The sequence below is a fragment of the Ptychodera flava genome, chromosome 13, assembly GCF_041260155.1.
Source record: "Ptychodera flava strain L36383 chromosome 13, AS_Pfla_20210202, whole genome shotgun sequence".
Classification (NCBI taxonomy): Eukaryota; Metazoa; Hemichordata; class Enteropneusta; family Ptychoderidae; genus Ptychodera; species Ptychodera flava.
In genome coordinates this window covers 33,089,333-33,114,873 of record NC_091940.1, presented here as the reverse complement: position 1 = coordinate 33,114,873, position 25,541 = coordinate 33,089,333, and the positions used below count along the sequence as shown (strand labels likewise).

Sequence of the window (25,541 nt, the reverse complement as noted above, 5' to 3'; positions counted from 1 at the left end):
CGCTGCAAACAACATTGGTAAATAAACCATGGTTGGCACTTTACGAGCAGTACAGCTTTAATAACACAATATAACCATGGCGCTCTGTAGTATTATACATCAGGCGTATACTGCGTGTTGCCTGTATTAATATTTTTATCTCTTCTGACGCCGTGCTCATTTTCTCTCTCATAATAAAATATATTTTCACACAAAGGCTGTTACTCCCATGATATTTTAGGGCAAGAATTATTTGCCCGACTTTAATTTTCAGTGCTGAATGAAGCTAAGTAGCTAAAGTATTCACGATATTGTCGGTTACAACATACTTTACAACATAATTTTCATTAATTTGTCAGCCCAAGATTAAAGTATTGGTTTGATTCACCTTTTAGCATGACAAGCAGTCGTAAAAACGTAGGGCGAGAAAGAAGTGTAATTTTGTGTTTTGCGAATCACACGATTTCCTGGCTTCTTCCCCCCCCCGTTTTCAGAATTTTAAAACAATGTAACTCCTCTCTTGCTGGGTCAAACTCTGTGCATTTTTTCATTATCTTCTTTTAATAATTTATAACAAAATGACAATTTTGTTTGTCAGTAAAATTCTTCCACTTTGAGTAAAATTCATTTCAAATTTGCTTATCATGTTTAACCACTTTATTTGTATATCAGTTTTTCATTCCCTGGCATGTAAGAAAGAAAATAAATAACGAAAAAGAAAATCACCGTTATTGCTTCGTATAGTCTAGTTTTAAATGTGATGTTAAATTTCATGAAGTAATACCACAAATATACCTTCGAGTAAACTATTGCATACATACATACATACATACATACATACATACATACATACATACATACATACATACATACATACATACATACATACATACATACATACATACATACATACATACATACATACATACATACATACATACATACATACATACATACATACATACATACATACATACATACATACATACATACATACATACATACACGCGCGCGCTTCTCACCCACTCAATCAACAATAACCATAGGCATCGCTGATCACTTCGTGAAACCTTAGATGACACCAGATGGTAAACGTAACTCTGTCCATTGGACGAAGTTTACTATGCAGAGAGCAAACTCGGATCCTGTTTTATCCGTGCCATGGTTTTACTATGCTTGTAAACGGAAATATCCAATTTTTCTGACTCAACCTGACGCCGCTTGACTAAACTGAACGCTTTTATTATCAACCACGTGACTTGACAATGAAGAAATAGTGGGGATTGGAAATTCCGCCTCACTATTACCGTCCCATACCCGTTTTGCCGCTGTTTGTCGTCAACGTTGTTAGCAGAGGCGACGTTTCAATTTATTTGAGTTTCCCTCTCTGAAAATCTTCAAGCATTGTGCGGGTTTTTCACATTGGTTTTGCCGCTTTGTAATGAAGAGAAGTACCCTGACGGATTCTTGTACTCGAACATTCAGCACTCGAGACATACTCAAGACTCAAGTATCGAAATTACCCCTTTGCACCATTTAAAGTACGGAGACGACCACTTGACGGTCAAAAGTATCGAAAACTTGACGCTCAACGTTTTGATAAAATCCCTTTTCTCGAATCCGTGGATACACCTCGGCTTTAATTCAAATCGAGGCGAAGCTATACTTGGCAATGAACTCAGACATCTTCACATTGTCCGCTGAAATATCTTTTGGCAATCCAACGCCGCTGAATCATTTGCATGACGTCATAAGAATGGTAGTATCGAAACCATCGAATAAAGATGATCATAACAACATGATACAGAACTGGAGGAATAACGATAAAACGATGGTACAATTTAGCTATTGACCTACCAAAGTCAAGCAAATGCCAGCTTTTACGAAGTAAATCCGACAGCGAGACAGGAATAATCCCAGCCGAGAGAACGTCCAGTATTTTGATGCTCAGAGGCCGAGACTACAATCCTGGTCACCGTGACATAATGCATTCACCGCAGGGTAAATCAATGAAAGCAATTCATTAAACGGTTTAAAAACTACACATACGATATACGTTAGAATCTTAGGTTGAGAATCGAGCCCCTCGGGTTAAGTTTGTTTGTGAGTGCGACAATAGGGTAATTTTACAGAACAGGTAAACAGCAATATTTGCCAGCACTGTGATGCTTGGATTTCAACATTTACATTTGATATGTACAATAATGAAAGGGAAAAAACAACGTTTAAGGGACATTTGCTATGACAGCATGTTCTTTATGAGACACGAGACTGAGAGAAACCACGGAACCTTGAATAATTTTTGACCCGACAAGAACGTAAGTAAAATTTCACGCTTCAGGAATGACATTTCATCTAAAAGCTATACAGAGTAGTGCCTGTCATGCGACACAATGTCGAAAACAAGCTAACCATTTTAGCACACATTTGAGGTTCAAAATTCACGACTGTATTAAAGTGCTCCACTCCTCTTCTCTCAAGTCCAACGTGTAATAACAAAGAATTCGAAAGTTCATTGGTATGAACTCTATCCTGACATGCCTGATACTGGGTCAACCGACGCAAACGACCCACTCACAGAGGGCACTGCACCTTCAGACGTGTGTACATTATGCAACGTCACTCGACTCCCGTTGAGGCGAACTTGCCCGACCCCGATACAATGTACGAACGGTTTTGTTGACGCAAAATGAAATGCAATATTTTGTTTACGAGGCAATGAAATGCCCTGGGGACGAAATGCAAGCAAATCGCGGTGCTTTATTGTAGGGTTGCACTTTTGGCGTCATAATCGATGCAGTGACATTCTAGCATTCACCACGAGTGTTAAAAGTACAGCGGATTTCCGATAAAGCTCGGGGTATAATGATTTACTATACAGCTCAGCACATTACGACACAGTCAGGGTCATTTGAATTGCGTAATCTGTCTGGCTCGAAAGCCGGTCAGTTGATTGCAAAAATGTGGTTTCATGTAAACGATAGCTGAAAGTCAGGTAGGAAGGTATGACGTTGAAGTGTATTCAAGTGTCAGTGCTATATTTATTCATTCTGTAATGTGCCGTCAACTGACAAGCTTTCAGCATGGACAGACATATCCGACGCGGGTTTGCAAATTATTAATAAATGAGTTGGTGATCTTGATATACATCGTGATACCCGTACCAGCTTATCATTTAGTTTGCACATACAACGTTCTTGTCTCGCGCCATCAGTTGTGGAGCTTGTCTGAAATCTACTGTTAATAGGTCAATGTCTAGGATAAGCAATCGCAGCAAAGCAAAGAACAAGCAAAGTACTAACTGGGTGGTAAATTTTATCAAAGAGATGCCACAGAGCACAAAGCCATAAAGTTAAGACCCTTTAATAGAAAAGTGACCTGCGTTTTAAAAGTCCATTTCCGACGAGCTTTACTTTTTAAGCCAGAACCTTTTCTCTCGGCAGAAAATCCTACACGTATAAATATTGATCAATAATTCAAAGGAAAGTATGCCCATTAATAAACCGAGTATCCCAAGTTATCGGTATAATGATTTACTATACAGCTCAGCACATTACGACACAGTCAGGGTCATTTGAATTGCGTAATCTGTCTGGCTCGAAAGCCGGTCAGTTGATTGCAAAAATGTGGTTTCATGTAAACGATAGCTGAAAGTCAGGTAGGAAGGTATGACGTTGAAGTGTATTCAAGTGTCAGTGCTATATTTATTCATTCTGTAATGTGCCGTCAACTGACAAGCTTTCAGCATGGACAGACATATCCGACGCGGGTTTGCAAATTATTAATAAATGAGTTGGTGACCTTGATATACATCGTGATACCCGTACCAGCTTATCATTTAGTTTGCACATACAACGTTCTTGTCTCGCGCCATCAGTTGTGGAGCTTGTCTGAAATCTACTGTTAATAGGTCAATGTCTAGGATAAGCAATCGCAGCAAAGCAAAGAACAAGCAAAGTACTAACTGGGTGGTAAATTTTATCAAAGAGATGCCACAGAGCACAAAGCCATAAAGTTAAGACCCTTTAATAGAAAAGTGACCTGCGTTTTAAAAGTCCATTTCCGACGAGCTTTACTTTTTAAGCCAGAACCTTTTCTCTCGGCAGAAAATCCTACACGTATAAATATTGATCAATAATTCAAAGGAAAGTATGCCCATTAATAAACCGAGTATCCCAAGTTATCGCAACACTTTGCTTTCCCATCGTTTGTACATGCATATGACGTATGTTTTTCACGTGTTATACAAACTAAATGAATCGAAAACTGTGATCGGGTTAGGGACGGACCATTGGATCTTGGGAAGGGGTGATCAAATTCACTTTCAGATTGTGATTTTTTTTACAATTGTAAATTTTTGAAATTTTTTTTAAGTGAGTCGTGATGTGCTAATTTTTTTTAAGTAAACAGTCAGATTTATAATTTTTTTGCGTTCTGATTTTATTTTTTCCCTAACCCTTTGCTTTGATTTTTTCTGTTTCTTACCACCCCTCCCAAGATGGTCCATCCCTTATACAAATGTTTAAGTAAAAGCTAATTGCTTTGTCAAAAGCTATGATAGCTTTTCATGAAAACGTTAAACAAATGAGAATACTAGTAGGGCAAAATATGTGCTTTCTAAGCAACACGCTTCAGAGTCAGGCAAACAGGGTATGTTGACAAAGAACCAAAAGTTGGTTATTTATTTATTTATTTATTTATTTTATCAATTTATTTATTTATTTATTTATTTATACATTTATTTATACATTTACTAGTTTGTAAATTCATTATCTCTGTATTTGTTCCCTTCTTTATTAAACTGAGATTCAAAGTAAACAGCATCGTTACCATGAATCCAACAGAGAACCAAACCATTTGGGGTCTTACAGATTTAAATTGAGTAGGTTTAGCTGAGAACAACTATATATATTTTTTGTTTCGGCCGAGGAATATGGTCAAAAAATGAAAATATTAACTCAGAATATATCGCGGATTTTTCTAATTGTTGACGAAAGTGTCCAACAATGAGCAATTACACTCACATGGTGAAGTCGCACAACGTGTGAACTTTCGTTTACTGACTTGCCGCGATGTCTACATCCATTATGTAACTCGTGCTTTAACTAAGAACATGTCTAAGATATAAGACTGAAAAAATATGACCGGCATTTTAAGATGTATTTCTTATTTTCGGACCAGATATCGCCATAGCACGCTATCATATCGACGTACTGTCAATCATGGAGGTAATAGAAAGACTCCCTCTCACATTATATTTCAGTGCGTGCAAAGCCTGAAATCACCAAGCTTGTCTATCTTTATTACCGCCCTTTAAAGACGCCTCGCCTAATTACAGTGTTCTATCAACCATTCAAAATGTTCTTTAAATGTGCGATTCACGGCCGACATTCTTATACACCACTGAGTGGTCTGCATATCCAAAAAATAATAACGTCTTTAAGGCATAAGTCTTCCCTTTCTGAAATCATGAATAATCTACATAGACTTCACTCAAAGTCCACCTGCTCCTGTCGACCTATAGGGGTTAAAGGGAGAATGCGCCTCGAGGACATATTTGGACTCTAATAGTTTCAATGACTGTACTTTTTGGCCAGGGCTTATTTGTCTGAGCCAATTGAACAGTTGTTGATGTTTGTGAAAATCCAAAATTCAATTTTCCCCATAGAGTCAATACAGGAGTATGTCGGCCATTTGAATTTCGAATTTCGGTATATTTGTAATTTGTTTCTCTAGTACCAAATTTTGACCTGTGTCCCCTGACAGTGATTATTGATTTAGAAAGGGAAAGTTCAAAAAGTTCCAAAGTTTCTTTCCGGAAAGTTTGAGCAAATGTTGAAATAATTCAATTTTGAGGCACGTACTACTTTAATGCGTTTTCATCATTTCTTTCAAACCATGTCCAAAAATGATGTCCATACACTGGATAGATTTCCGGGGATGCTGATTAAGGAAATTTCCATCCTTCAAAAACATGCTATATACTCCATACGAACCAATTTCAGTTAAATTTGGCCATTTAGAGTCAACATCTAAACCAGATAAACATATATCGATCAACACACGGACACAGGTAGACACCAACGCGTAACACATAGACACACACAGGGCCATAATTCGAGCTTCGTTTCATTAGGGAGAGCTGAACAGCGAGTAATTTGCTCTGTAGACGATCGAATGAACATAGTTTACCCTCCAGGCTGCAGGCTAATTCGCTGAAAAATAAAACCGCGGCTCATCGAGATATAATGATTTGTTTTCCTGTGCTATCAGCTTAAGAGGATATATTTCTTGCGCTCACCAACAACAATTTCCATTTAAAGTGCTAAAGCGACTGGAGGGAAAACATTTTGCGCTCACTTTCATAAATATAGAAAATGTCGAACTCATTTAATTCTATTCCAGTCTATAAATTATGCAGTCACGTCAAAAGATCCAAAGTATACCGAATGACAAATCAACTATCATTTGACAGGGCATGAACATTTTGAAGTATCTTCTCAGTTACCCTCTCCACTTATTTTTACCTATTTTCCAATTTTTCATATTTTCACTTCGTATTTCTGAATAGTGGTAGGTCTACACTCAACCGAAGCCTTAAACACAATTCAACATTAATTCAGGTAGCCTTGAATAAATGTTCCTCGGAATCACCTACTCTATTTTTTGCAATTTCCGAGTATTATTTTTTCCGGATGATGCCTCGAAATCAACCGTAAATACTTCTGCGTTGTAATGTTCTTGAGTATTCGATCAGCAACGGAGCTGTCGTTGCTTTTTACTCGGTGAAGACATGTATTGGCTACATTGCTTACTTGCTTCTATATCATAAAACGCACTTGCACTGACAGAAGATGTTTACTTAGTATTTGCTTGCATCCGATGCTGTATACTTGATTGACTGTCCATCTATAATATCACAAAATCATTGAGCGTATTCACTGATCCGAAGAATAAAACAAAAACACTCACCACCTTTTGTTGCTTTGCTAAGAAAATTGATATTGATTTCTCTGACATTGTCCCGGGGGACAATATTTAACAATAATAATATAGTTTAATAATAAGACACCCACCCAAGGGTAGCCGGATTTCTCCACAAAGCGGGAAGGGCGGTTGGACTGAATATTCTAAAGTTGAGTCGAGTGTGGGCTTATATTATTGTAGCAGAGGCCTGTTGGACAGGAACACTTCGAGCGCGCCAAAAAAACCTTCAGATTTCAGAAAAAATGCAGGCCTTACGATTGTAACGTTTCAATTGGTGCATCACGAGATTTTTAAATCCAACGTATATCTTCCCAAGGATGAATATTACGTGGCGCAGAGGTTTTTAGGTGTTAACAATAGCTGCACAAAGGGGGTATTTACCCTTTGTAAGCGATATATTTTCTGTCGTAGGTCTGTGGATACCCTCCAGCAAAGCTCTACTGAAATTAATGACTGCCGTTGTAATATAGTTACTTTATTCTACGTATTTTCATTGTATGGTTTGTCTTCTTGAGTTTCGAAATAAACCATCAACTAAACCATATGGGCGTAATTTTCCCGTAAAAGCACTTCGCTGTTTTTTCTCCATCAACAACGTATGTTACGACACAACCTGTATGAAAAAGTCACTGCAGATTGAACAATATAGATTTTAACAGTATTTATCAACGATAGGGAGAGCTTGCAATCGAAAACCAATCTTTGAAGCTTTATCCATAACCACAATCGCTCCATCATGGACTGAGCTCATAAAGGACAGATGGCGTTGATAGCTTTGATAAAAAAATGGCGCCAAGACCCAAAAATAGAGACTCTTTCAATCGTTATTTCTGGCACAGTTTCTCCAAGAAAACTTTGAACATTTCTCTGAAACGCTAAATGTCTAGATGAATTTATCTTAATTCATGCCGTCCTCGTTCTTCATTAACTGCTGTTTTTCCTGTATTGTGATCTCTCTTCTCAGTTATCGTCATGGCGGCAGATAAGAACGTATCCAGGGGATTACTGTTAACGGCTTACGACCAAGGCTTAACCCGGGGTGATTACGTCTTCTTCCTGGTGGATCTTTATCCAGAAGAGGACTTTGCTGTAAGTTCTGGTCTTTTTTCCCTTCAAACAAATTCCCCAGTAATGAGCTTGTTAGTTATCGTTCCCCAGCAGCGATAACGCAAAGCCGAATCCCTGCAGATACAATGGTCGCTTGCAGATATTTATTTTAGATGGCCTAGATGAGTTCACACGAGATTTGGTCGACATGATCAGCAATTATCGATAGTGCTAGAGTGAAAATGCCAAAACAAACAGAGTTTCAAATCAGCTTTCGTCCCAACCCGACAAACAACAATGCATTCCTTTAACTTGATTTGTCATTTCTGATCAGTGTATTCCTGCGCAAACTCCTCAATTTAAAAATATCGACATTTTAACACCACCGGTTATTAATGTCGTCTCTTAAAACCTCCCATAAAAAAATAGGACATTTTCTAACGCATGGTCTTTATTTGTTCGTTCGTTCTTTCACCATGTTGCTGCACTGTCTGTGGAGAAAATCCGCTAAAGCTTCAGTCACGTAAAATATTCAGGATATACACGGGAACCTTCCGAGCGTTTCCGGGGGCAAGGCTAAACGGAAAGATTGTCGGAACACTCCATCAAATACAACTGTTTTCACAGACAGCGTTTACTTGGATTGACTCTCTTGATTAAAAAGCATTGGCTGTTGAACTAAACAAGCGTTTGATTCAAACGAGTTTTCTGCTACAAAGGTATCTCTATATTTTGTCTGTTATTTTGTTTTTACTGGAAAGAGTTTAATTTCGCAATAACCAATTATCAGTCACTTCGCACGTGCCATTGAGGTGTGCGATTTTTCGTGTGTTTCTGTGGAATAATTTTCAAGTTGATTCATAGGCAAATGATCTTATGTAAATTGGAAACCTACGCAATTGCACTTTGCGATCGATCTGGTTGTTTTGAACATAGCAGCACGAACCTTGACATTGAAGGAGAATGTGTATGGTAATCGGAACCTTGTGTATGTCGACTTAGAAATGACACATTGTCCAGTGCGTGAATGTTTTACGCAGTTCTTGAACATTCAATATGTCTTGTCTTGGACTGTTTGAGTTAAAGCCCAATTAGCTGTATCGATTAGCATTTTCTGTCGATGACATGTTTGAAATCACATGTAAGCGATATAAAAACGCTCACCGAAGTGTGACCACAGTACGTTTTTCAACATTGACGATGAACTTGGATTTTAACTACTGAGCATTAAATTTGCGATTTACAACTCAAATATTGCCGCCGCATATATACGCATACGTGACTGAATTTAATAGATCCAATTCAACCTCAAGGATTGAAATAGTGACATTTTCATAGAAATATAGCTTAATGTTAATTCAAATCTAAAACATCTCTTTGATGATTGGATGTTATATTTGGTAAGTAAAAGGAAAACAACTACAGCTAACGAGGCTTGAAGGTAGTATGCGCCTCGAAAGTGAAAGACTTAAACTTTTGCTCAAACTTTCCTCAGTGAAATCGTTCAACCGTTCTCTCACCAAATCAAGAATAAAAAACAGGGTCACAGTGAAAAGTTCGGCACTAGTGAAACAAATTACCTAACATTTACTGATATTTGAAATTGAAAATGGCAACCATCCTTGTGTTAACTCTATGCAGAGAAATAAAATTTTTGAAAATTAAGATGGCGAAAATTTTTTTTACTCAAAGAGCTTTGAAATGAACTCCTATAAGTGGTAGATCAGAGAAGAATTTTAACAATTTAAGAGATCGAATACCTGTCTCCGAGGCGCATTCTACCTTAATTGATGTAAGCCTGAAATGTACGGTCCATTTGAAATTTATCACAATATTCACTGGTCGGTAAGGTTTGTCATCACCGCAGCTTCAGCTGGTGAGCAATGGCTAAATATGCCGAGTAGCTAAACTATTTAATTGGAAAGGTTTTAACGAAGTGCTCCTTGTACCCTTGGGCAAAATTTTCGGCCGAAGATAAAGCGCAGTTTCTGTCTCAGTGGATTCGTTCACCTTATCACACGTCTGTCAATGGTACTGACGTGTAATGGATACTCACTGAATGTGACAGTGAACCGCTGGAGTGACAAGAGCTTCCAGGCACCAACTGAATACAGCATTTGGCATGAAAAAGGACCTCCCATCCGGAAAATTATCGCAAAAACACACACTGTCCGGGAGGGCTTGCAGGTTTCGAAACTGAGCGTGTGCCTTTGTTAATTTATTAATAGACTTGACACCTCATGAATTTACCCCGAAGCTGTGCAGGGCAATAAACTCATTTCGTGAGAATAATATTTATACAACGTTTCACGCAGAGAGTGGGATAGACTGACAGATGCTTCCATGTGTGTATTCGATTCATGAATCGTTGAAAGAACACTTGTTCGAAATACGATGATCTGTGCGATATTTTGACGAGTGTTCAGAGAAAGGATAGGCCTAAATGGTACATATGGTATCACAACAGTGCTCAGCTATAGTGTTTACACTTTCGCCAATGTTACAGACTCTCTAAAACCTGATATTGAATCGTCTGGCAACTCAGTGAGATACTGGGGAGGTATGCTGTTTTTTGCATGTAAGCACATTGCATTCAATGACCGTCCTTGTGTACGAGCTTTGGGGTTGTCGTGCAGGGCACAAGGCTTGAGTCGTGAATGAAAAGCGCGAGATTACGTGGTAACAGCAGTTGCTGTGCTTCAGAGTTCGATAACAGCGCAAACAAAAGTTCACCTGGCAGTCAAAGGATGACTCCCGACGTTATTACGGCTCCGGTAGTTGTTTGTTTGTCTGAAGTGTTAGGTGCAGTGTTTTTGATCTACTCCTGAAATCACGCCGAAACCAATGCATGTGTGTGCGCAAATAGAGCAATGTATAACAAAACAATAAAAATATTATTAAAGGTACAGCTATTCCACCAACATAACATGCCTATATCATCACTTCATAAAGACCCCCTCCATCGATCTAAAGTGTCATAACCATGAAGGATCAATGAATTTTCTTGTGATGAAGCAAAACGGTAAAAATATCGTTTTCGATAAAAAGAAAATATTTGTCGACAACATTGTATCCTACAGTTCACGTCATTGCTACTTAATTCGTCTGTCTGAGCCTTTCTCGGCCCTATCGCGAGTCACTAAATATTCATTAAGGTAGTATGCTCCTCTATAGTGAAAGACTTTAACTTTTGCTCAAACTTTCCTAAAAAAACTTTCAACCATTCTCTAACCAAATCAACAATAAAAATCAGGGGTCATCGTGCAAAGTTTGGAAGTAGCGAAACAAATTACCCAATATTTTGCGATATTTGAAATTCAAAATGGCCGTCATTCCTGTGCTAACTCTATGGGGGAAAATTAAACTCATTTTAAACGCATTAAAACATGCACGTCACTGTGTTAAGGTATGCGCTTCGAAAGTGAAAGACTTAAACTTTTGCTCAAACTTTCCTAAATGAAATTTTTAATCATCCTCTAACTAAATCAACAATAAAAATCGGGGTTCACTATGCAAAGTGTCTAACTAGTGAAATAAATTACCTAACATTTTGCGATATTTGCAATTCGAAATGGCCGCCATTCCTGTGCTAACTGTATAGGGCGGTTTAAACTCTGGATTTTCGAAAAACTAAGCCGGTGAAAGGGTTTCTTTCTCCATAAGCATTAAAACAAGCCCCCGCAACTGCTAGATCAGAAAAGAATTGTACACATTTGAGAGTCCGAATATCTGTCCCCGAGGTGCGTTCTACCTTAATGGGTGACGTGATGTACTTTCTGTTTAATTTTGATTTTGTAATAGTGCAAAACCCTTGTTAAAAAGTCCGGTTGGTTTATATTTTCCTTCGCTGAAAAGTGAATTTGAAATTGAAGTAATTGGTTTCATCAGTGGATTACCCGAATGACAGAGAAACGTGACGTGTTCAATGCTCTGTGCCTGTGCATAAAGGGGGCCGGGGGGGGGGGGGCATTGGGAGCTTTAGAACCGCGAAAGTTCAAGAACCCCGAAAGCTCAGTTGGAGCTCGAATGACGTGAGTGACATGGCATAAGCTCAGCAATGACTGTTCTTTCGAGCTGTGCTATCTCCAATGGTAAACTCGCTCACAAAAAGGGCTATTAGGGCGTAACAGTTGGAACCGTTGCGGTATTTCGGTTTCAAGAGCAACACGATGAACGTCATGCAGTCACAGAACGTGTCATAATCAAAGAACAACACCTAGAAACAGGTTTCTCGAAACACGCATTGTCCTGGAAACACCGAAGAGAAATAAACACAGTGACTTTAAACTGTGGCATACTTATTAAACTGTGGAGGGTTTAATTTGATAAAAGCCGACTATATGTCCCTCAAAGACGAGATCTCCGGCAGTTTGATAAAGTTGACAGTAATGACTTAACAACCCTTCTAAAAAGACAGTTTTAAGAGGATAGCAATTTGAGTGATGGCGTTTGGGGTACAGTAGCTGGAATTATATATGAAACATAATAAGATAAAGTAAAGATCACAATTTAGTCACACTTCAGAGTTTCATGCGTTTATTGATAAACTGACATTCTGACTGTCTTTTTGTTCGTTTTGATCCTTGCTCTCGATTTTATTATATATAATCATTCATTACTTCAAATATGCATATATATATATATATATATATATATATATATATATATATATATATATATATATATATATATATATATAATATTGATAAATAATGCTAATCCTGAAAATTATGTAGGAATTTAACAGAAATAAAATAACATTGGGAAAAATAATCCACTTAAATAGTAACCTTACATTAGACCTATCTTGTTACCTATACCTTTTAGCTTTAAGGTAATCTGCGGCTCGAAAGTGAAAGACTTAAACTTTTTTCTCAAACTTTCATAAAAGAATCTTTAAGTCATTCTCCTTCAACATCAAGAATAAAATTTAGAGGCCACTGTGCAAATTTTAGTACCAGAGAAAAAAAATTAACCAAGCTTTACCGATATTTGAAATTCAAAATAACTTCCATCCCTGTGCTAACTCTATGCTAACTCTAAACTTTTCGATTTTCGAAAAAGTAAGCCGGTGAGAGTTTTTCTTCAAAGGCTTCAAAATGAGCCCCCACAAGTGGTAGATAAAAGAAGAATTGTAAAAGTTTGAGAGTCCGAATATCTGTCCCCGAGGAGCGATCTACCTTAAGCAATACAGTAAAGCTCCTTACAAACGAGAAATGAAAAGCTTTCACAAAACTTTAACGGTAACTCAAAAGTGAGAATAAAATTTTACTCCAACTTAAAGAGGCACTCCCACTTGGTAACATTTTTAAAACACATTTTTTTAATTCCAACGGTCGATATTTGACATGGCAACTGCGCGCGGATCGCGAGATATCGATAAAAACATGTCCTCAAAAAAGTTAAAGTTTGAATTCCGGTGGCCCTCCTGAATTCAGCTTCCGAACATAGAACGTTCGGCACTGGGGCCATTGTCAACTAAGCTATGGAGTACGAGTCTACGCTGGCGCTGTTGTATGCCACAGCAGTACCACTCGCGTCGGTGAGCGGTCATGTACCGTGGGAGAAAGCCGAGTCCTACTGACTCGGCAAAAAAACGAAAAACAAAGTTACTCTGCTGATTCCACCAGAATTCGCATAGGTGACTAGTACAGATAGGTGCGGTTGATACATAGTATGCATAGTGGCCGCCGCGTGGTATGCGCGCATACCACGCGGCGGCCACTATGTATCGAACCACGCGTAACTGTGTGGCAGACGACAAAATGTAGTCATTAGAGGCAACTAATATTTTACACGTAAAAACTGATATCTATGTGGTATTGTTTAAAAATTTAACACAACTAATTGAGAATAATGAAAACGACAAAAACTAAGGAGAAGTTTAAAAAAGAATTACCAGAGGTAAAGGCATTGATAATGATGTATATAAAGTCATCGCAGTAGGAGGTAAATTACGTCATTCGAACGTTTTTGGACTCCTTAGAATATCGTTAATCAGCACAACAACACACTTTCGGGGGATTTCGGGTCATAACCAGAAACGATCGTAAAACTTCGGGATGTGAAAAATACGCTCGGGAAATGATATGTTTTTATCGATATCTCGCGATCCGTGCGGAGTCGCCACGTCAAATATCGACCGTTGGCATTGAAAAAATGCGTTTTAAAAATGTTACCAAGTGGGAGTGCCTCTTTAATTCTGTATAGGTTCATTATAGATATAGTTGGTCATGCGCAGAGCTTAGCTGTATTTAAATATGATTTTAATATAATTATGCATTTTGAAGCTTAGGAGATACTTTTTGTGCACTTCAGCATATCCGAAGTCCACAACCTCAATCAGAATTCACAGCTCATACAAGACGAAATTGCAGATATCTTTATGCCAAAATGCTAGTTCTAAGAAGATTATTTTCTCCTAAGAACACCGCCCACACGTCGATCGCCTTGTACTGTGAAGTAGGACAAGACAAAGAACATATGGCTTGGAGTGTGGGGTTGTGGAATCCATCTTGCGCACATCTTCTGACATCATTCCTTGCATAGGAACATTAATATTTTATAGTTTCTGTTCTTTGTGGAGATTTTTAAGGAAAGAGATCTGTGATATGAAACTACATGTTGTATCATCGCTTCTTAAGTAGAGTCTATTCTGATCCGAGGTGAAATTAACCTTGAGTGTATATTGCTTGCTTTTGCTTTTCCCTCTCGATAATCGCATCTGTTTTCTTTACTCATGTTAGAGTAAATCGTGAAAATAGGGACATCATGATGGTTGAGCAGTAAAGTCTTACGCGGCAAACAGCGCTTTGATAGAACAATATATTCCCCTCGCGTACATAATATCTTGACCCGAAATGAAAGAACACAACCAAAGGATCTTCCAGCAGATGGGCTTGTGGAGATTTTCAATCCGAGATTGCTATTTCTGTATGGAGTATACACCTACATTTACAAGAGCGAAAGTCGGACGCCCTGCAAGTGTACCATTGATGAAAGCTCACGGCAATGCGTGATATTTCAACCAGCGCTTAGATTTGCCAGAATGGAAAGGTTGCTACTCTTTCTGTAGGCACCCAAGGGTTTAAAAATAGATAACATATTGTAAGATTGGAATATCTACCGCCTGACGAATAAATACACATTTGGAAATATTCAAGTTTTTTCAAGATGGAGTTCTTCGTGGCAGAAAATATGTCGTTAATATGACGACTGTAGAGCAGAATTCTACAGCACATCTGGGGTATCTACCCTGCCTTCAGAAGCCTTGCATCGTGAGGCGTAACTGCACAATAAACACCATCCGTGTCCGTGGTACTTGTCCCCCGGAAAGTTTTCAATAGCGACGATACAGTTCCTATAGGTAAGCGCCATATCGGTCTGAACCCAGCTGAAAGCCAGTCACGGTGGTGCGCTAGTGACTATAGATGCAGTGTGCATTGGCAGCAACCTTGTACGTGACATTTACGACACCCTCCCCTGGGGTAGTAGGGCCTAATATCGATCCGAGTAAATCAATCAACCACGGCCAGACTCTTCTACGCATATAGCGATGTCGGCAATTTGGCGAGCGGTCCTCAAACAAACCTCGGTTCCTCCAACGTTTGTGGAGGCACCGTATCGTAATGCGTGACTTGATGGAAAAGTAGAAAACACGTTCTTTTTAGAGGTTATAAACGGCTAGCGAGGGTATTTGGTTGCGGATATAAGACCTCTGGGGTGAAAATTAGCATTTTTGGCGGGAAATAATCACCTCGCTTCGCTCGATGATTATTTCACCTCGCTTCGCTCGGTGATTATTTTACCCAAATATGCTAATTTTCACCCCAGAGGTCTTATATCCGCAGCCAAATACCCGAGCGCACCGTTTATAACCTCATTATAATATGCTTAAGTTAAAAACAAGTGGACAATGTCGTTATTTAGGGCCGAAGTTGGAACGAGAGTTCAGGAGCGCCCAGCCGCATACAAACTCTAAAAAAGAACGTTTCAGAACGCGCGCGCGTGCACAGTTGAATTCATAAAATTCGGTTACGCAACGCATCGATATCGCGATTGGACATCGAACTTGAAGAATTTTACTTCAAAAAAACGCTCAAAAAACTTTAAAAATTATGTTGTTGTGTAACATAACCTCCACTGCTTACAGAAACTCTTCATTTGTTGGTTCGTCAAGCTGCATTAGACTAAAATTTAACAATCAAAATCAATCTGAAGCCATAGACTTGTTCGACATTACGGCGCGTTGAGCTCTCAAGTTGACGTTCGAAATTTGCGCGAGCTCAAAAATGTTACACGGCGCGCAGGTCTTCTTGTTGAGAAGATAAACCCCGGCTCCAGCCAATCAGATTGCCGGATTCCAGCAAAGCATATTATAATAGTAGTTTATTTTGCACTGCCCGAAGAGTCTAACTCTCTCCTACTTGTTTAAAATTTTAGAAATAGTGTAGGGGCTAAGTCATAGTTTTTCTTTTGTCAAGATTTAAAAATATTTTCCACCGCTGGGAGGAACTCAAGTGACTCGTGAATCACGAATAAACCATAGAAACAAACGTTTATGTTTTCGTCATTTTTAGAATTTGTACTTCCTTCTGACAAGACTGACAGGTGAACTCCCTCGGTATTTCTTTGCACACTCTGGACCTTTGTGAGGTAGGCCTATTTATAAGTCGCTGTCTGCATATGTGTAAAACGCATATCACAAATTATAGCACGCCATCTGCTGACATTCTGCTGCCCCGCCGATTCGCCTGAACAAGTCGGTCAACTGTCATTGATCATGCTTGTTTCCAATGGCTAGAAAATTGTGACGCTAGAGGATACTTTTGATACTGTATCATCACTATTTGAAAAAAGTCTATTTCCCTAGGGAAACCGGTCACGTGACAATGCGTGTCGTGTCGTCTGCTTTAGAACGATGGCAGGGAGATCTGACTGAGAGCGCGATGAACGTACGAAACAAAAAGAGCGAGATTTTGAATTACAACAACATAGCAAATCGAAGAGCCCATAGGCAACATAGATTCAAGTACAACTCAGGACGCGTTTCATTATGATAAGATCGTTTTTACTTCTTTTTATGAAGAAACTGCCACTACTAGACCGCTGTGGAGAGTTCGCCTGTAAAATGGTCACGATGTGTTGTTAAAGTGCAAGTATTAAGGAAGAGTGAGCCTCGTGCACAGAAATTCGTGCTCTCAAATTGTTTACAATACTCTTTTGGTATACCACTTTTGGGGACTCATTTTGAAACGCATGGAGTAAATAAAGTTCACCACTCTTTTTTGTGAAAATCGAAAATTTAATTTTCCCTACAGAGTTTACACGGGGGTGGCAGCCATTTTGAATTTTAAATGTCGGTAAGCATTTGGTAAATTGTTTCTCTGGTACAGAAATTAACACAGTAACTCCAAATTTTATTCTTGATTTTGAAAGAGAATGGTTCAAATTTTTTTCTGAAGCAAATTTCAGCAAAATGTTAAGTGTTTCTATTTCGAGGCGCGTTACTACCTTAAAGCAATAACGCGGAATAGCAGGAGCCTGTTGAGTGTTATAATAGAACGACTTTCCAAGGCCTTAGCGCCTTTTTATTACCCTTTGTGGCCGCGCGTTACCATAAAGACGTACAGCTATTTCCGTCGGCCTGCGACTGCGAGAAACTGCGATGTATTTCATGTGACGCAGGACTCCTCGCGGTGGTAAACGTGTGTTTTAGCCATCATGGCCATGCAATAGATGTTCACTGTTCAACTAACCTCAACTGTAAGGTCTGCGTCAGCATCAAGAACTTTGTTGTTATCAAGTCTCTTCAGACTACATTCTATTTAAAGGGAAACAGTCGTCGGAACTGCGCCTGTGCGAGTTGCTTGTTTACAAACAAAGTATTTCGTGGACGATATCTAGATGCACCTCATCATCACAGTTGCAACATTTTAATTATACAATGTAGATTTTGACAGACATGTTTTAACTTTCATCAACCACCATCGTACCTTGGATATATTGTTGCCATTGGTCGTATGGGTCCCATGCGACCTTTGAGCGCAGTTCCGACGACTGTATCCTTTTAAGAGCGCGACCTGTCCAAAGATATTGCCTTTGCGTGTATATGCACTTAACGAGCAGTCTCAAATAGACATACATTCGTTACAGTGTAAATATGTATTTCTTTTAGAGCATATATTCAGCATTGGCTGTAAGGCTGTAAGAAGGTTATGAGAGTTTTGCCTCCTTGAAAACAGCTTGAGCTCCGGATTCTTAACGAATACACTTGTCTGTCGGCTAATCTACACATATAGATCCTTGAAAATAATTTGCTTGTCAGCAGTCATTCGATCTTACTTCTATCGTTTACGTTTTGCTCTCCGACGCTTCGAGAATATGAGGTGGCGAGAAAATAATTGTGATATTTCTAAAATCACTAAAACGACAATGATCTGTTACACATGCATGTTTAATAATTTAGTGTAATATTTCTCCTACAGTTTATTTCAAGTATTTTTGTAGAGTTTTTGTAGAGTTGTGATTGCTATGATGAGTGCAGTAAAATATTGAGGAAATGAGCCATGTCAATATGCCATGAGAGTAAACATGAAACGAAGTTCACTTCATCTATTCTTTAGGGAAATGGCTGAATAAACAGAGTAACCGTTTTATTTAAGCGGCACTGGGCATAGTCACCGACGTGATAACGCTTTGACAATGACCGAGTACATTTCAACTGGACAGAGAGGACCGCACGAAGCAAAAACATACTGACAGTGAGAGTATATACACATGATAAATTGAGTTTCGTTCTTCGCAGCATCGACAACAATCACTCATCCGTCGACATTTGCCTAGTCTGGATTCGAGAGGAAACAACGCGTCGCTTGCTTGGCAGGATAATCTCCCTCCCAATTTAGTAACCACGGAAAGAGATTTAAAGAAAAGATGTTTATGACACACGGCTCAGAGTAAACCTAACTGCTCAAAGTAAACCTACGCAATCAATGGGATTGAAGAGAATATTGTAATATTAACGAGTAGACATGTACGTCGTGCAATTAAGGGACCATAACGTCACCGTCTTTCACTTAGCCTCCATGATTGTCTTATGTCGCAAGTATGCTAGGCTGAAGACGTCTTTTCAAACAAGATGAACGATAAAAAGTAATGATTTCCTTGTGTCATTAAATTCCTTCATTAAATTTCTTAACGTCCCTATTTCTGAAGCATAAAGCGAGACAAGTTTATCCGGCAGATGACAATTTGTGTTGCATCACGCTAGGAGCCGCTTAGCGAATCGCTTCTAATGCAAATTGTCATCTTCAGATTAATGGTTTAGATTTTATGACATATATCGTATAAGATTTCCTCGTTTAGCGCAATATATTCATAGCTTTAGGGGAGACATTGTGTGCATTGTGTGCATCTGTCCTCTCTAAACGATGATTTTAACGATTCGGCATCGCTTTTCGTAGGATAATCATTTTGCGAAATACAGAAATTGCCTCAATCAGAGTCCGGACATGTCTGGATGCTTCTCGTCCAACCACAGAGTCTCCAATTGCGCATCTCTGTAGATGATTTTCTGCTGTACCTGCCACATGACGGGAAATCACTTTGATAAATACCGTTGACTTGAATTTTTCAAAGTCGAAATTTCTTGCAGTTATACTAAGTCGTTTACTTAACAATCTTGTGTTGTTCCTTTGCCGACAAATGAAGTCTCAAAACAATCAAAGTATAAATTTAAAGGGTGCATTTCCCGACTGAAAATATATCCCAATGGTGCTACAGTCTGACTGTAATCAGTATGCAAGCAGTAAATTAACGGGATTGGTTAAATTGACAATGAAAATGAAACGAGACAAATGGTGCTTAGTTCTCTGCATGCTTGACTGTCAATTTGGAAATCTTTGACACGTTCATTAACTCCACTCACGTCTCAAATGGGGATCAGTGTTTGCGGTGTCAGGTGTAATGGAGAGAGAAAGACGATGATTGTGAATGAAAGAACACCTTTGTTCAGTAAACAGTTTCAGCGAAGATGATTTGTCAGTAAGCATACCTCAGTTTCAACCTGAGTCAACTGGCTTTGATAGAGGGACTGCGATTCGACGTGTAACTGGAAAATCTAGCCATAGAGTGAACTTGTGGTGAAGAAGAGAAATAATCGGTGTTTGTATACGTTATGGTTTTCACCATGACGGGCCAGTCTGTCTCCGATTCGGCCTCGCGCTTGGGGATGGACCATTTGATCTATGGGGTGGTCAGAATGACAACAGGCAATATTTCCCCTCCAACGATTTGACAGGGTGTTTTGTCACAGAATCCGCAAAGCTCTGAATAAGAAAGGCTGTAAATTATTTTTCACTTTTTTGTCGCGTAGATTTAACTCCGTTTGACTCTCTCAAGATCAAAATGGTTGATTCCTTCAAGCTAAATGCATATCAGGGCAGACCTTAAGAATCTAAAACTGTTACAATTTTTCGCTGGTCCGCCAGGTATGTTTCATGGGCTTACTTGAAACTTTTTAGACAAAAGCAAATTTAGATACTTGTTTTATTAAAACGTAAATTTTATTTATGCAAATTGAATTAAGGCACAGAATTGCAGACATTTTCGACTTTATGTACCTTTAAATCTCAGATAATTTGCCTCTCTAATCCACAAATTATCACCATGACTCCGTGTTTTTGAAGAGAAAAGATCATTGAAATTTCCTTAAGAAAACTACAAGCAATGAAGCTTTTTGAACTTTAATTTGCATAGCGCATTACACTATAAAGCAGTGTTCACAAATTAGCCTAGTAGTCGTAATTGCGTTCCAAGAATTTCAATTTTGTTTGACATACCTACACTATCGTGAATGAAGTGTAATATTGTTTTAGAAGGTTTCTCTCTTGTCGCCATGCTTTGTACCTTCATCCTCGAAACATCTGTGAAATCATTCACCGCCCGGTGCACATTTTCACGCACTTCATCTCAACAGCAAAATACTATTAGTTCTTCAGGGCGCCATTAACAGCAAATTCCCCCATTTTATCTCATGCTCGCTCTCTGTCTGTAAATGTTGTCTTAATGAAGAGAAATGCTGCATTTCCATTCTCGTTGCCCGTGAACTTTACACAAGGTCAGTCGATAAAAGAGCAGTTTTTGTGTTCGGAGTCCACAAAAACCAATCACAAGGCTGATATCTTTCTAAGGGCAGCGTTGAAATTTCTTAATTTCACACCAAGGTAGTCTCTCCTGGGTATTACATATTACGTTTTCTAAATCATCTGATATTATGGTCGCCGAAGCGCAGACTGTAAATCAGACGGCTGCAAGGCTGCCGGCGCAAACTTTCATCTGTTTTTTCGGCTACGTGACAAGTGTGATAATAAGGAAGTTGAGACGACGTTCCCACTGATCGACCGGGTAAAGTGTTAGAATACACAAGTCTTGTTTCTGCCGACACTAATGCACATTTAAGGTTTCTGAAATTGCCTTCCATGGCTCCTAGCGCCTCTCTGCTTTCGTGAAGCCTTTCTCTAGTGTAATCGCAGTGGATGACAGACCGAGAAAATATTTACATACTTTTCAGGCGTCAACGAAAGTTCAAACTTCTTGACAGTGGTTACCAAATGGAACGTGTAATATCTACGATAACATGGAATTCGGTAATGTTATGTATATCAAAGATTATTGCAGAAAAAGTCTCAAAAGCGGTACAGCCGCTAATTGTTGATCCTGCAGCGTCATAAAAATGTGAATGAGTGTAGCAAGTTTCGAAAACATTTAAGGACTCTTACTTCATTAACAAACCCTGAAGGTTTACAAACTTGTCTCAAGCTTAAATAACGGCCGTCGTAGCAAAAATGGCATTAAGACAGTTTTAAAATGTGCATTTTGAAATCTAGCACGCAATGTCAACATTTTTCGCCACACATTGAAAAAAACTTACAATTTAAAACCCATTTATCACTTTTTTAGCATTTTTCAAAGTTCTAAAAGGGCGATCAGGTGGAATGAAATGTGATAATTTTACTTTAGAGAATGTTGCAAATACTTAAGATCCGTGAGGACAAAGACTGAAGTAAATGCACAAACGAAGGGATCGTCATTAGATATCGGAGGGGATGGTCAAAATGGGAAATAATAATCAGTGAGAATTAACCAGGGTGAAGATTGGTTGAAAAATTCAGTGGAATTTCGGGGAAAATCTGCATACTCGAAAGAAAGCGATATCATGTACTTTGGAAAGCGAAAAATATTTGAATATTAGTTTTGATCAACCCCTCCTGAGACATACTGTGCGTCCCTGAGTGTACGTGCCGGATCCGTGATTGTCGTCTTTAAGAAACTCAATTTAGATGTAAACAGTGTTCAATTAATGCTATTATGAGGTAGAATTGCAAGACGGTTCTGCCAAAAAGTTGCCAGCTTTGTTTTGTCTACATCATGCAAATTACGATGCCAGATTATATGGCACGTAACCGACGTCAGAACCAGCCAATAGGATCAGGTCGGCATGCACAATATACAATGGCGGATTGAGGAGGTTACGTATGGAATCTTGGGAAAGGAGCTCATTAGAACGAACTTATGTAATTCGTGTCGGTAGTCACTGCAATTTGATGGAGTTCTTTAATGTTTCCTGCCATTATGTTCAGTGAGTTAATTTGAACTGCGTTTTTATTCTGCTCACCTGAGTTCGATAATAGCGTCAATTACATAGTTTGTGAAGGGATGAACATGCTTGAAATAGCTGATTAAGTTAGCATGCCTTTCACAAACTGGGCAGTAATCGGTAGTCTGCTGAAGTACAAAGCAATCAAGCGTCATTTCAGGACGAAATGAAGAGTCATTGTTGACCAATCTAACCTCGTTCAAATCTGTTTGTGTCGGCATATGATATCTTTGCTATGAATACCAACTGTATTTCACAGGTCCAATTGTAGTTATATGTTTCTGTCTTATCCCCATTGCAAGCATTCTGAGCTGACCTTGTTTAGAAGTCATCTCAGATACCGTAAAGGTCTTTAGTCACTGCGATTTATGACGTAGTATCCCGCTATCTTGCAAGAGTTCGAAAATGTCATGACAGAGGCGAAAATGGAAATCCGAGGGGAGAATAGAGATTGCTGTGATTTCTAGCATCATGACAGCTTAGAAACGAAATAGCCGACGCACATATCAGTCTATAGATTGTTTTTACATTTGTTTTTTATTTTGTTGCGTTTTAAATTCGTGAGTTCTTAAACTGACAGAAATGACTGATATTTACTAACTTGTAGTCGTTCCCCAGAGAAGGCACTGCAAGGTCGTCTAGAGTGTAAGGCGAAGTCTGCAGAGAGGAAAATCAACAATTTAAATTGTGACCTTCTCAACCATTGGCAAAATCAAGGTTAATGTCACAGGTGCGGCACACAAGATAAGTTTCAGTCTATCATCACCCCCTACTGCACAAGCTTTAATCGCTAGACGGCGGAGACTGTCAGAGGCGAAAGGAAATTAAGACTATAACGTTTATATGATGAAAACGAGACAGTCGATTTTAAGTATAACAAAGGAGAGGGTTCTTATAGTAAACGTGCTGCGAAACCCTCAGAGCATTAACACAGATTGTAGGAAACAAATCAATATTCTTTTTGCACCTGTCACACTTGGAAGGCGCGGGAGGAGAGAAACGAAGGCTACATGCCGCGTCCTTGCTGAGCGACGCAAAGATGTGTATTTAGTCTAGGAAAGATTGCTGACCAGATGACTACTAAACATGATCGAGAAAATTGAAATATATTCCGACTGGTCTTCTAGTTATATTGATTGCTATTCTACAAAATGGAATACATTTTAGAAAAAAAATCTTCTGCAAACAGCATGCACACCAAAGTCACAGCCTTTGATGATGGAGCATGAACAACAGAAAGTATGAAAAGCATGCACTTGAATCATAACAAATTAGAGAAGAGCTTGTTTGTGTCAATCATAGTCTTTTATCAAGACAGTACAGTCTGTGCCCTGTTGCAGCACTATCAGAAAGTCAAAGCACCACGACATCCTTGCTAGATTCTTTGCCATCTGTGTATGATCAAGAAAATAGGAAGATGTTGGCATGGGTTTCCCAAACGATTGGAGTTATCAGACGAAGCCCACTTATCTCCGTTCCAACAAGCCCTAAAGAGATCACTATTGCCGTATGACGTGCATACTAGATATTTGTCTCTGTAGATTATGCACGTTAGATAAATCTTGGACAAAGGGTATACACAGATGAAAAGCCCTTCAATGGAAAATAAATCAACAAATTCAATTTTATTTTCAACAAACTACAACGGTATACTAAAAAAATGTTATCAGTGTTCCCAAACTCAGCTCAGCTATGGTTAGCGAAAAATATGGAACTAATGGCTGGTTATGATAACTTTTTCTGAAGTTTGTGATAACAGCAAACAAAACATGGCTTATCAGGGAAATTTTATCAGAGCCTCTCTGACATTACAGCTCTATCTAGGTGAATTGACAGACAATGAAAAATGACGTAGAGGTAGAAAGAAAGAATAAACAATCTTTAGGTGAGCTTTCCTGCTATGCTAGACTAGCCATGTCTGCGGATCCAATGGTACACAAACAATGAGGATATCATTCATGTTTGTGACAGCCGTGATCAATTCATTGCATTCGAACACAGTCTCGTGTCATGCCAGAGGTAGCAGTAGAGCGGAAGATACACTTTGATGGATGCGTGTTGCTCTAACGTATCCCAGGATAAAACAGGACTTCCAATTCGTAATGCATGTACAACGTATCGCATATGTTTTCGCCGCAAATAGAAAGACGGCTCTGAGTACTGAAACACATCAAAAGAAAAATAGGAGTTAAGAAACAGGGGCTGTAAAATGATTGCTTATGAATGGTTTTGTAGTTTACAGCCGAATGGGTAGTGAGATGTAGTAGAGCAGAAGTGAGATTTTTGCTCTCAGGAGGGTCAATCCCTGGACATTTCACTCCCACCTGTTGGGTGCATGGTTAGGTATAGGTGTATAGTAAGTGTGTAGTTGGGAAGATGTCCCAGAACCCGATTTCAATTTAGGTAAAGGGTAACAGAATTTACACTTTCATTTGAACAATATTCTGTGAACGATATCTATCCTTCAGATGTTTGATAAAAATGTCGGTAGAAGTTTCTGGTAACCTTTCTAAGCTTTTCGTGCTCACATGCTAATTCCAGCTACTTTGTATGAGATCGTTATACCAAAACAGTCTTGAGGGTCTTGTAGAGTCAATGGATGTCTAGACGGGGGAGGGGGGCGGTGGAGGTACATCCATGAAAGAAATATTCCAAATTCCGGCCGATAACCCTCGAGAAGTTAGTAGTATGTTTGCCGTCAGTGAATTAGTTTCACTGATCTGAGTTTCGTCCCTTCGGAGTCATTCAACCACCGAGCATCGTGGGATATACAACCTTAACTTGCCGCCCATCGTCACATGGAGTTTGCGATGAACCTAATACCATCCAGGAATGGTATGAATTCCTCATGTGTAATTTGTTAAGTAAC

General features: G+C 38.9%; 1 protein-coding gene across 1 annotated transcript in view; it reads left to right on the top strand.

Moving 5' to 3' along the window:
- Nucleotides 1–25,541, top strand: part of LOC139148211 (atrial natriuretic peptide receptor 1-like) — a 282,135-nt gene that overhangs the window by 2,149 nt on the left and 254,445 nt on the right. Inside the window, exon 2 of the mRNA XM_070719527.1 lies at nucleotides 7,931–8,055. Coding sequence (XP_070575628.1) covers nucleotides 7,931–8,055 — 125 coding nt within the window. The remainder of the gene's footprint in view (nucleotides 1–7,930; nucleotides 8,056–25,541) is intronic.